Source organism: Trachypithecus francoisi, unplaced genomic scaffold, assembly GCF_009764315.1.
Source record: "Trachypithecus francoisi isolate TF-2019V2 unplaced genomic scaffold, Tfra_2.0 Lachesis_group15, whole genome shotgun sequence".
NCBI classification, from domain to species: Eukaryota; Metazoa; Chordata; class Mammalia; order Primates; family Cercopithecidae; genus Trachypithecus; species Trachypithecus francoisi.
The window spans coordinates 103986546-103999481 of record NW_022681460.1 but is presented as its reverse complement, the minus strand read 5'-3'; the positions used below and the strand labels follow the sequence as shown (position 1 = coordinate 103999481).

The window sequence follows — 12936 nt, the reverse complement described above, 5'->3', positions numbered from 1 at the left end:
CCACAGTCACCCTTCTGTGCAATAGGACACGAGATCTCACTCCTCCTGTCTAATTGGAACTTTGTACCTGTTGACCAACCTCTCCCCATCTTCCCCATCCGCATCCCTGCATCCCCTCCCTGCCCGGTCTCCTGTAACCACTATTCTCCTCTCTACTTCTATGAGATCAACTTTGTTTAGATTCCACAAATGAATGAGATCATGCTAAAAGAGAGGTTTTTGAATGTTCTCACCACAAAGAAATGATAAATACATGAGGTGATGGATGTGCTAAGTACCCTGATACGATCATTACATGATATACACATGTATTAAAACTTCAAATTGTACCCCATAACCATGTACAATTATAATGCATCCATTAAAAAATTAAGAGAAAAAGATAACATTAAACAGCTTTATTCACTCAAATAATATTGTGCTGGGTGACACTTGAGTTCTGGGTGGGTCATTTTCTGACATGAGCAGAATGTGCTCTATCTGTGAAGCAGAGGCTGGCTGCCATACTTACCCTTGTGCACTCCCTGCCGTGAGTAATTGTTGAGCCCCTACAAGTTGCAGGCGGGTGCCATAAATGAACAAGACATCTGTCCCTTTCATGATGGTCTGTTTGTGGAGAATAGACAGTAAGCCAGCTCATCCTCACAGATTTAAGATTTGGGTATGGGAAGGAAATAGAAGCAGCTTTGGGAGGTGTGGTGAGGGAAGCCCCCCTAAGGAGGGAGCCTAATATTGAGAACTGAGGTCAGGGAGCTAGGCCTGCTGAGAGTTGAGGGGTGGGACGGGGGGACATGGCCAAAACATGAAAAACGGTGAGTCAGAGACCTCTGTGGGAATGAGTTAGGTGTATGTGGGATCAGGAGAGAGGCCAGTATTCAAGAAACATCCTGGGTTGGCAGAAGAGAGGGACAGTTTTCATTTTATAGGAGATGAACCTGGCTAGGCTTGGTGGTTCATGCCTGTGATCCCAGCACTTTGGGAGGCTGGAGTGGGCAGATCACTTGAGGCCAACCTAGACAACATGGTAAGACCCCGTGTCTACAAAAAATACAAAAATTAACCAGGTGTGGTGGTGCGTACCTGTGGTCCCAACTACTCAGGAGGCTGAGGTGGGAGGATCTCTCGAGCCTGGGAGGCAGAGATTGCAGTGAGCCATGATCACACCACTGCACTCCAGCCTGGGCAACAGAGTGAGACTCTGTCTAAAAAAGAAAGAAAAGAAGGCAAGCCTACTTGTTTGTCTCATTGAACATCTCATTTCATGCTCATAATGAAAGAGAGCGAGGTGGTGTTATTGTCACATGCTCCCCATGAGGAAACCAAGGTTCCCAGAGGTTAAGTGATTAGGATTGCAGGTGACCAGCCCCAAATCTCACTGTTTGTATTCCATGTCTTTTTATCACCACTTGCAATTATGTTTTCCAGTTTAGCATGAGATGTCGGGGTAGTGTGGCATTTTGGGCTGTTTCAAGTAACAGAATAACCAATATTTCACAGTTCATCTTTTCCAAAATATAGTAAAATACTGTTTCCAAAGAAATACCATATAAGTGCTTGGTATGTCATTGTTTAGTAAGGGAGTGTGAGATGCCTCATTTTGTGTGGTTGAAGAGGCCTGTTCAGTGCTCGTGAGGATCTTGCAATTAATTCATCCCACAAGCATTCCCTCGTGATTGAATGCCAGAGACAGTGCCAGACATACTGCTTGGCATTGAAAGGGACAGAGAAGATGACCTGGGATGGAGAAGGCAAGGGAGAGGAGACTGGCCCCCTACAGACTTAGTGACATGCCAGAGGTCACTTTCCAAGAAGAAATTGCAGCACCGTCTTGATGTTACCTGCTCCTCATCTCAGCGTCAAGTGCTGAGCACGCGGCTGCGAGAGGCCTGTGAGTGCTGTGAGTGTGTTCCAATTCCTGAGAGATGCCTTGCTTTATGCTTCTGCAGCTGCAACACCCCTGATAACTGGTAATTCATGGAGAAGAATGCCATGTTCTTCTTGTTAATGGAAGTGGCCTGCTACCTCCGCATGTTCCCCACTCCATAGCTTTCATCTTCCCCTTTACATTCGGTAGTGCTGTCAAATCGCCTCACTGATGTTGCAGCTGTGCATTCTTCATGCGCGTTTGTGCTTTGGTTCTGCAGCTCCACGCGGCTCCTGGATTGGCGAGTAAGGCATGTGTCTATACATCACCCCGGGGTACATCACCCAACTGGTGCTTGCTTGCCAATCACCTCCTTCTGAATGAGAACAGGTTCACTCTGCTGCGCTGTCACACGGCTTCCTTTTTCAGCCAATGGCCAAGCCATGTGCTACAGTGCTGTTGGTTACAGTGGGTGTGATCCCCTGTGACTTTTTGTCTGTGTATGTGAGATAAAAATGTGGAAAGATGCACGTGTCTGTGGTCCCAGCTACGTGGGAGACTGAGGCTGGAGAATCACTCAAACCCAGGAGGCGGAGGTTGCAGTGAGCTGAGATCGCATCACTGCACTCCAGCCTGGGTGACAAAGTAAGACCCCGTCTCAAAAAAAAAAAAAAAAAAAAAATGTGAAAAGAGTCACATTATAGACAACCATGTAATTGTCAGGTCAGAGGGCCACCTGTCAAGTGATATATAAAGTGCCACTGCCCTTTTGTTGCGAAGAACCACCTGTTTCTCTGATTAGTGTGACATCAGCATGGCATAGTCTTAACGTCAGTGCTCCCGGGAGGCTGGCCCAGCATTGGGAGGTGCAGCAAATGTATATGGAAGGGAATGGTGTTTGAGCCATGTGGCAGGAAGGTTGTGCACCTAGGCACTGGAGCTAGATTCTTCCTGGGTTCAAATCCTGCCTCTGCCTCTCACTAGTGGGTGATCTTGGGCAAGGTCCTCACCTGTGTAGTTCCTTGCCTCATTTGGTTATTTGTAGGATAAAGCAAGACAATGTGTATAAAGTGCTCAGAGCCATGCTGGACACATTTTAAGTGCTCACTGAGTATTCGGGATGGCTGTTATTACCCGGAAAGAGTAACAAGAGTGTGCCATCTCTTGGCACCTCTCAGAAGCACTGTTGGGGAGATGCTAATATGATGCCCATTGATGGCTGTGGAAACTGAGACCCATAGAAGAGAAGGTAGGAAGCAGTGGAGCCAGGACTCAAACTGCGGTGGGTGGGACCCTGGGCCTCTGAATCCCGTCCTGATTTTGTACCTTGCTCCGTACCTTGTTAGTCCTGGCCGCTGAGGCTGGAGATGAGGAAGGTTAGCCAGGGGCCCAGGAGCATGTCGGGGAGGCTGAGTCTAGACCACTAACAAACCAGAAGGCCAGCGAGCAGTAAGTTGCTAGGAGCTTGGGAGTCCAGTTTAAAGCACAGAACATGATTGTTCCTTAAAAGCCCCTCCCCTGCCCTGTCTTCCATCCTCATGATGTATTTGCCAGGGGGTTGAAGGGCAATGAAAATTTCTCTGGTGCCCCCTTGCACCAGGCATTTTGCCTGTTGAATCCCACACTACCCTCATGGTGGCGTGTGATATGGAACTACTCTTGTCTCTGTTTTACAGATGAGGAACTGAGGCTCCTGTGGTCAGGGTCGCTTGGCTAGTAGAAAGTGGGTCTGAAACTTGGAGCCAGGTCTGCCTGGGCATCTTTTTTGTTAGTCAACATGGCCTGCCTCCTTTCTTAAGGGGAAAACCTTTCTCCTACTTCTCAAATTGTTTAGCAGAGCCGTTTGAGAAAGCATCCTCGGAGAGTGAGTGGGCTCGGCCTGGGAGAGCCTGGAAGGGTCTTCTTAGCCTGATTACCATGACAGCTCCAACAGATCCAGACAGAATCCCAGGCACCGGGATCTCTCCTTCCCTTACCTGATGCCTCTGGCCACCGGTCTCTCTTTCTTTCCTTCGTGCTCAACCAAGATTCTTCCCTGGGCAGGCTACTTGGTGCCCTTACATCCCCTTTCCTGGTCACTCGCCAACCACTGCTTTCTCCCCTCCCTGCTGCACCACTGAGTAGATGTTGAGAAACCCACTCAACACGTTGCATCTGTAGGGCACTGAGTCAAGGCATCCGATATCTCTTCTGAGGCAGTGAGCGTGAAGAACCCCTTTATGAGCAGCATGGGCCAGCGCCTGGCTGAGAGGCTACTGGCTGGCCCGGGACCACTGCCCTGACTTCCTGCAAAGTCCAGCGGCTGTGTGTCTGCCCCTGCCTGGGGAGCTGACCGAGCATCTTGGGTCCGAAGGTGCCACTACTGTCACCAAGCACCAGGCCCAGGTGACCTAGGCCTTAGCAGAAATAAAAGGCGAGTGACTTCTGGGCACACCTAGCGAGCTGGCTCCTCCTGGGCTCTGAGCTGGCTTTCCTACTATTGTCTTCTTCCTGAACATGCTGCTGAACTCCTGTTGACATCCAAGACTCATATCACTCATTTCCTTCTCTATCAAGCCCTCCTAAGCTCCCCCTTGCCTCCCAGCCCTGGCACATTTTCCCTCCCTTCCTCTGCGGCCCCCATCACTCTTGTGTGAACCTCTTCTCTTCTAGCATCTGCACAGGCCGTGTGGCAATAAATGCAGGAGTCACTGGAATTCACCAGGATTCACCTGTCTGGGGTGAACTGTGGGCTCTGAGAGGTGTAGCCTATGGCTTCATGATCTTACCTGAGCTCCCCTCGTATCATTAGTGGTCAGTGAATCCAGCTCTCCTGCCTGTTCACTTTCTCCTACCTTGTATTTACGGCATTACAGCAATTCGACTTCATTGAAAATCCTCTTGGTAAACTTGTTGGTGTTTTTTGTTTGTTTGTTTTTGAGACAGGGTCTTGCTGTGTCACCCAGGCTGGAGTGCAATAGCATGACCACAGCTCACTGCAGCCTCAACCTCTTGGGCTCAAGTGATCTTCCTGCCTCAGCCTCCCGAGTAGCTGGGACTACAGGCATGCACCACCATACCCAGCTAATTTTTGTATTTTTTGTAGAGACAAGGTCTCACCATGCTTCCTGGGCTCATCTTGAACTTCTGGGCTCAAGTGATCCTCCTGCCTTAGCCTCTCTAAATCTTGGGGTTACAGGCGTGAGCCACTGCACTCAGCCTGGGAAACTTTTTAAATTGAGGAATCACATAAATACAATAAAATACATAGAAGTTTAGTAATCTTAGATGTACTGCTTGATGATTTTGTACACATGATTATATTCATGTATAATTTGAGTCAAGATGGAAAGCATTTCTGGTTTTCCCATAAAGCCCCTCCTCAGTTTGTAACCCATACCTCCACCCCACCCAAGAGAATCATCATCTTAACTTCTAAACTTGCCTTTTCAACGTTTTTTTAAAATTGTGTAAAGTAAGCATAAAATTCACTCTCTTAACTATTCTTAAGTTCAGTGGCATTAATGCATTCTGTAAAGATATTCTTTACACTTAAATAGTGTTGATAGTATTTTCTTGTGCTGGTAATAACATTTTCTAGTGCCGGTAATAAAACAACTGAATGATGTAGAAGTAGGTAGAGCAGAAAGTGAAAGTTCCTCCAACCTCAGTATCTTCCTCAGAGGGAACCACTGTTCCCAGTTTGTATATCCTTCCAGACCTTTCTCTGTGTATTTTCATGTAATTATCAACCCAGGAATACATGATATACATGTATGTTTCAGCTCTATAGTTTTAGTTTTATTTTAACCATAAACTGAATCATTAATTGTTGATTGCAAGTTGCTTTTTCATGTGCAGCCTGTGTCCAAGTCTTTGTAAGCTGCTGTACGCACACCTGGTGGAACATGTTCTGTTTGACATCTGTCTTCTCAGGCATGGGTCTCCTCTCTTTCCCTCAGGCACCCAGTCTTTGGTTGTTTCCATCCTCCCTCCCACACCTGTTGCTGCCTTTTGCAGAGTTTCTGCACTCAGATTCCTCCATTCCCTGAAAGACTGACCCCTGGGGATTCACCTTTCCTAAAGTATTTGACGTTTGAAAAAGCAAGGACCAAAGCCTTACGTGAAGGGGTTCAAGGCTGATGGAAGACATCATTAACCAGTAGGCAGGTGCAGGCACTTAGGGAGTAGTTAGGCCCCAGGGCACCTCTAAAATGTCATTGCTGACTGTCAGCTGGCCCTGACCCCCGAAGCCAGCCCAAATATCCAGCTGCAGAGCTCAAGGCTCCCTTGTATTTCACTGCAGTCAGCAAGGAGACTCCTTCCCTTCATGCTCCTCCTGCAGCCCAGCTTCAGCACGTGGTGAAACCTAAACCTGTGGCATTTGGGAAATGTAGACCTTCTTTGCAGAATACTTTTCCCTGGGGCATGTGTTGTGTACTTTCTTTTTGAGAAAATCAACCCAAACGCCTTCTGATTTATTACTCTGAAGTGGGCTTTTCCACTTCTGGTTAGTTTGGGTGAGCTTGCTCTTTGATTGTGCTATGTTTAGCTCCTGAGAATGTTTGGCTTTTTTTCCCCTTCTTTCCCTCCCTTCTCCTCCTTCTCCTTTTTTCGTCATTCTGTCTTGCCCTTTGGGTACAGCCTGGTACAAACATTCATTCCTACAGCCATGAGCTTACTGAGCAGCAGCCTGTCCACCTCTGGTCCAGGCACTGTGGGGTAGAGCTGAGAGCACAGTGGTGAGAGACGTGACAGGGACCCTTCTCCTGGGGGCTTCTGATTGGAGCATCCTTGGAGGCTGGCAACCAGAAGGAGGGTGACAGGAGCAGCAGAAATGGTCACAAATCTCTGCCCACACTTCCCAGCCAAATTCTACCAGCCTCTGGATGCTGCCTGTGATGTTTTGGTGTTAGCTTTAAGAAAAAGAAAAACAAAACAAAACAGGTTTTTAAAATATAGAATAAAAGGGAGCAAAAATAGTCCATGTCCAAATGACCCCTGCTGAATTTTTATTATATATATATTTATATTTATATGTTTAGAGGCAGGGTCTCACTGTGTAGACCTGGCTGGTCTTGAACTACTGGGCTCAAGCGATCCTCCCATCTCAGCCTCCCACTGCTGGGATTGTAGACATAAGCTCTACACCCAGCTGAGTGTTTAAAGTAAAGTTAATATATGTACATGATTAGAAATCTCAAACCAAAAGGTATTGAAAAAAAAAAGTGTGCTTGTGTGGGTGTATACACAGGGCCACTCATTTTTTTTATTCCCCCAAGATGCCAATGCATTCTTAGGCATCTTTCCAGGAAAAGTTGTGTTTATACCATCATGTGTAGCCTTTGAAAAGCTTTACCTGTAAGGGACCCTACCGCGTACTCTGTTCCTGCCTTTTCGTCCTGGTGCTGAGTCTCCATCAGTTTACCTAGGAATAAAAAGGCCCCAGTCTTCTTAGATTCCCACCCTTTGGACAAACAGATCGTAATTACCTAACAACTCCCCTATCGATGGACATTTAGGTTATTTCCAGTTGTTGACTGGAAGGTCGTGTTATAAAGGTTTGAAATTTCCCCAGTAAGCATGCCCTCCCACACCAGACACCTGATCACTGAGAAAAGCAGATCCCTTTGGAAAGTTTTAAAATTCATTCTTGCAGCTGATTTTTTTTTCTTTCTTTCTTTTTTTTAGATGTAGGCAGGGAAAATAAGGTAATGTTTTGTGTTGAATGTTCACCGTTTCAGCACTCTCTGAAGGAACTTTATTATTTATTTATTTATTTATTTATTTTGAGACGGGGTCTCACTCTGTTGTGCCCAGGCTGGAGTGCAGTGGTTTGATCTTGGTTTACTTCAACCTCCGCCTCCCAGGTTCAATCAATTCTCCTGCCCCAGCCTCCCAAGTAGCTGGGACTACAAGTGCCCATCACCACACCTGGCTAATTTTTTGTATTTTTAGTAGAGACGGGTTTTCACTACATTGGCCAGGCTGGTCTTGCACTCCTGACCTGAGGTGATCCGCCTGCCTGGGCCTGCCAAAGTGCTGGGATTACAGGCGTGAGCTACCACGCCCGGCCTCTGAAGGAACTTTATATCCATGGGTTCCTTTGGTTCTAGGGGGTCGGAATTACTCTCCCCATGTTTTAGAACAGGAACCTGAGGCCTGGGACGGGCCAGCTGGGTTGGAGTTCAGACCACTCTGGCCAGCCCCAGGCGCTGAGCACTGTGTTTCACTTCGTCAGTTCTGCCAACTTGTTCTGTGCATCTGAGTCCACACAGAGCTTAGGGAGGGGTTTCTACATCTGTCCGTGTGAATTTCTGCTCATAATTTCAAACTACCCCTAGTTTTGCCCTGCGCTTGGTCTCTTTTTTCTGTTTCTCAAAGCTTTGATTGCTGTGTGGCCGGCTCTGAAATTCTGAAATTCACTAGGAGTCGGCAGTGATGGGAGGAAGCTAACTTCCTGGGTTAGATGCTTCAGGAGAAGATGAGAGGGCGACTAGGCTGCATTCGATCACCCAGCCTCCTAAGTGGGCTCTGATGGATGCTGTCTGTCAAGCAGTGCATTCTCAGAATGCTCCCATCTGGGGGCCCTTGGTTATTGGCGTCTGTAATATGCTATCTGGGTTTCCTGGACAGTAGAATCATGTAGCAATTTATCTGTCATTTTTTTTGTGGTTGAATAATCCACAGTGGGCAAATAAAAATTAATGTTTGTATTTGGATGCTAATTCAGCTTTCAATTAGGTTTTGTTTTGAGCATTATTGAAATTAATCTGTGTTCCTTGAGCCCATTTCCATTTATTGGCAAGGTACGCTGGCCCCTATATAATTGGTGGTCGTTTGGGGTAAATTCAGATGGATAATCTATATCAAGATAATGGAAAAGTTTATTTTAAAACTTTCTTTAAATGACAAAATAATATCTGAACATTATTCAGACTGTGGTAAGAGAAAAACACTTCAATCAAAATCCTGCCCTAAATAAATCAATTTTCTTCTGTCTTTTGCCCCTTTCTAGTCTGTTTGCATGTCTATATTCTTTTTTTTCTTTTCTTTTCTTTTTTGAGGCAATGTCTCACTCTGTCGCCTGGGCTAGAGTGCAGTGGCGCCATCTTACTCACTGCAACCTCTGCCTCCTGGGCTCGAGCAATCCTCCTACCTCAGCCTCTCAAGTAGCTGGGACTACATGGGCATGCCACCATGCCCAGCTAATTTTTCTATTTTTTGTAGAGATGGGGTTTTGCCATGTTGCCCAGGCTGGTCTTGAAATCCTCCCAGCTTGGTCTCCCAAATTGCTGGAATTACAGGTGTGAGCCAGCATGCCTGGCCTTCCTCTTTAAAGAGCAGTAAATGTGGAATTAAGTTTGAGCTCCTGGTGAAACACTGTTCTTTTAGGAAGAGTGTGAACTTTGGAATTGGCAAGCCCCAAGGAGCCCCAGTTCAAATTCTGACTCCAACTCAGTAGCTGTGTGACATTGGGCAAGTTATTTAACCTTTCTGCGCCTCCATTTTCTCAACGATAAAAATGGGACTGATAATTCCTGTTAAAAAGACTGAGATAGAGCAATGTGAAGCATGAACCACAGTTGACACTGGCCTCATTCTGTCATCCAAGCTGGATTGTAGTGGCACAGTCTTGCTCACTGAAGCCTTGACCTCCCGGCCTCAAGCAGTCCTCCCGCTTCTGCCCCGCAAAGTGCTGGGATTAGAGACGTGAGCCACCACACCCAGCCATCTCTGACTTTTTTAAGGAAGAACTTCGTCCTTTGGGGCGAGCTGATGTTTGACTTATTGCTGATACTTACTAGGCTCCTTTTCTAATGAGAGCCAGAATTTGATAACACCCACTACACCTGGCTTTTTCTTTCTGGTTATTTATGTTTAATATAATAGCAAGGCACACTCATGTTTCATTTCCTGTAGTGATAGTTTTGTTTAAAATGAACTTATTTGGGTTAAAATTAATAATAATATCAGTGGGCTGTAACTGAGACACAGCTTGTGTGGCTGGCTGGTACATGGTTTTGAATCCCGGCTCTGCTGCCTCCCGGCTTTGTGACCTTGGTCAGATCCTTTTCTGTCTCTGTGCTTCAGTTTCTTCACCTGTAAAATGAGGATGACACAGTAATATCTCATGGAGTTGCTGTAAAGTTCAAGTGAGATCATAGAGTCAGAGCCTGAGAACAGCGTCTGGCACATAAGAAAGTACCACAGAAGTGTTCATCAGAAGTTTCCCTTGCACAAACAGCTGACATTTGGGGAGTGTAGAGCTGCTGCTGGTAAAGCGCACCATTTCTGACTTAGGGCAGTAGACAGTAAATGGTAGCTGGCACTGTTGTTTTGATTGTTTGATGATGATGTTAATAATGGGCAAAATAATAGATCTGGAGGTGGCATTTGTTTTGGAGATTAATTTCTCTGTATTAAAAGATGTTTTTATTATCTGTATTCATGGAGTAAAAGGGCAGTGTTGCCACATTGATGTATTGCATTGTGATGAAGTGAGGACCTTCAGTGCATCCATCACTGGAGTAATGCGCACTGGACCCACCAAACACCCTCCCACCATCCACCCCCTCCAACTCCTCCACCCTTCTCAGTCTCGTTGTCCATCATCCCACACCCTGCTGCCATGTGCACATGTTATTTAGCTCCTGCTTATGAGAATATGCAATAGGTGTCTGAGTTATTTCACTTAAGATAATCGTCCCCGTGTTGCTGCAAAAGACATGATTTCCTTCTTTTTTAGGGCTGAATACTATGCCATTGTGTATATACACATCATTTTCTTTATCCAGTCCTCTGTTGGTGGACACTTAGGCTGATTCCATGTCTTTGCTATTGTGGATGGTCCCGTAGTAAACATGCGAGTGCAGCTATCTTATGATATCATGGTTTCTTTTGGAGATGAGTTTCTTAGGACAGAAACTTTTGGGCAACTTGATAGCATCTAGCAGGATTCCAGTGTTCGAATTCACCTATTGCCTTCGTTGGACTTTCCTAGGCCAAGCCCAGCATTCGGTGCTTCATTAAACCCACCGAGACACTCGAGCGGTCCCTTGAGATGAACAAGCACAAGGGCAAGAGGCGGGTGCAAAAGAGACCCAACTACAAAAACGTTGGGGAAGAAGAAGAGGAGGAGAAAGGGCCCGCCGAGGATGCCCAAGAAGACGCCGAGAAGGCTAAAGGTACAGAGGGTGGTTCAAAAGGCATCAAGACGAGTGGGGAGAGTGAAGGTGAGTGTCCCTGTGAACGCCGCCCTGCGCCTGCGCCTGCTCCTGCGCCGCCAGCCAGCCCGCCAGCGAGGCTGCCACCTGTACCCTCTCCGCCTTGACTTCTGCTACCCCCAGTATCCAGCCAGTGATTCGGTTCCTTCCTCACACTGGCGTACCTCATTGTATACAGCCCTGCCACTCGGAGGCTGCTGTAGGTGTGTGTCACATGCAGATCTAGGGCAAGTCCCACCCTCATGGGATGGGTGATCTGGAGCCAGGTTTCCCCACCTTAAAGGAGGGTAACAAATAGTACCTACTTTGTAGTGCTCATACAAGAATTAAATGAGTGAATATGTGCAATGTGCTCCAAACAGTGCCTGGTCCATGTTAAATGCTGCAAAGGATTCGACGCTGCAGAAGTATTCGTCATTATTATGACAGTAGAAGCAGCATGGAATTATTATTATCTTTATCCTTGTTGCTGAATTATTCCCAATAACCAGGGGTTATGATTTGCATTCTGTGCACTGTGGGAAGAAAGAGGATTTGTGTTTAATGAAATGATATGCTTGTAGGCCAAGTGCAGTGGCTCACACCTTAATCCCAGCACTTTGGGAAGCCAAGGTGGGAGGATCACTTGAGCCCAGGAACTTGAGACCAGCCTTGCCAATGTGACGAGACCCTGTCTTTACCAAAAAGAAAAAAAAAGTAGTATTTTTAATATACTAAAAAATCAAATATAACTCCTTCAATTCTTACGTTAAGATTTTTTAAGTCCTATCTGTTTAGAGTAAGGTGCACTCATGTGTAGTATGTATGTAAGCAAAATCATTCATTCCTCCTTTTGCCCTCATTGGGAATTCTGGTTTTCACCTCCCTCTTGTTGAGCTGCTAAAACCTTCTTGAACTGGAGGTCATTTACTCTGGGACTAAGGAAACTGGAACTGCCCTATTGCTTGTGTCATGGGTCGGACTCACAGCCACACAGCTGGGGTCTCTGCCTGTGGTCCTGGGCACTGGGTCTGGGGGCAACGGGAAGTGACGGGGAGCTTGATACTTGGTAGAAGTGGAGCTGGGGCTCTTCTCAGGAAGGTCTGGCCACGCCTTCTGGAATGAACTTGGCATCTCCTCAGCAGCCTGGCTGCAGTCTCTGTGGGTGTGGGGAACACTTCCCGTGAGCCCTCCTTCTGGGCCTTGGGCTCAGAGTGGCTGCTCTGAAGCCGTCTGTCCGCAGCCCTGTCAGCAAGGACTGCATGAGCTTCCCAGTCCAGGGCATCTGAAGCTGTAACACAGAGCCGCTCATTCAGTGACTGGGAGCTCATTTGCTTTTGGGAGTTGCCTGAGATTCTGCAGCCAAAGCATGCCCCCGCCACCACCTTGCTTGCCCCATCATGACTTTCTTGGCAGTTGTCAGTGAATAACATGATCACATTTCGACAAGTGTAACCAAAATGCTCTCGGATGCCACCCAGACCTCTTTTTAAGGTTGAGCTCTCCAACCTCCTCTTATTTCTGTTTAAAGTGTGCAGTAGGCATTTTGGTTTAGGAATTCATTTTTGGCCTGGGAAGCCTTTACCAGTAAATATCACTATGGTGGGAAGGGGAGGGCCAAACACAAGGTAAGCCATGCTAATTTGTTTATTGGGGTCATTCTGATTATTTTGTTGTTAATGCAGAAGAAAAATGTCTGCCTAATCCCTAGGTTAGTTGTTCTGTTGCCACACTGGGGGATAAATGGTCGTCTTCACGTCATTTTGTGCATTGTGTTCTCATCGGTTTTGCTTTGGAAAGATGCTACCTCTTTCATTCCAGTCCTTTTAAGGATGCTCTCTAACCAGGCCTCAGTTGTGACTAACAGTGGTACGAATCAGGCAGGCT

The 12936-nt window shown here is 46.6% G+C and overlaps 1 protein-coding gene across 7 annotated transcripts in view; it reads left to right on the top strand.

The window, feature by feature from the left end:
- CLEC16A (C-type lectin domain containing 16A) overlaps positions 1–12936 on the top strand; it is a 237525-nt gene that overhangs the window by 47929 nt on the left and 176660 nt on the right. For 6 of the 7 annotated variants that reach the window (XM_033235753.1, XM_033235751.1, XM_033235754.1 and 3 more), the window contains one exon: positions 10848–11079. In XM_033235753.1, coding sequence (XP_033091644.1) covers positions 10848–11079 — 232 coding nt within the window. The remainder of the gene's footprint in view (positions 1–10847; positions 11080–12936) is intronic. The other variant, XM_033235752.1, reaches the window with a different exon arrangement.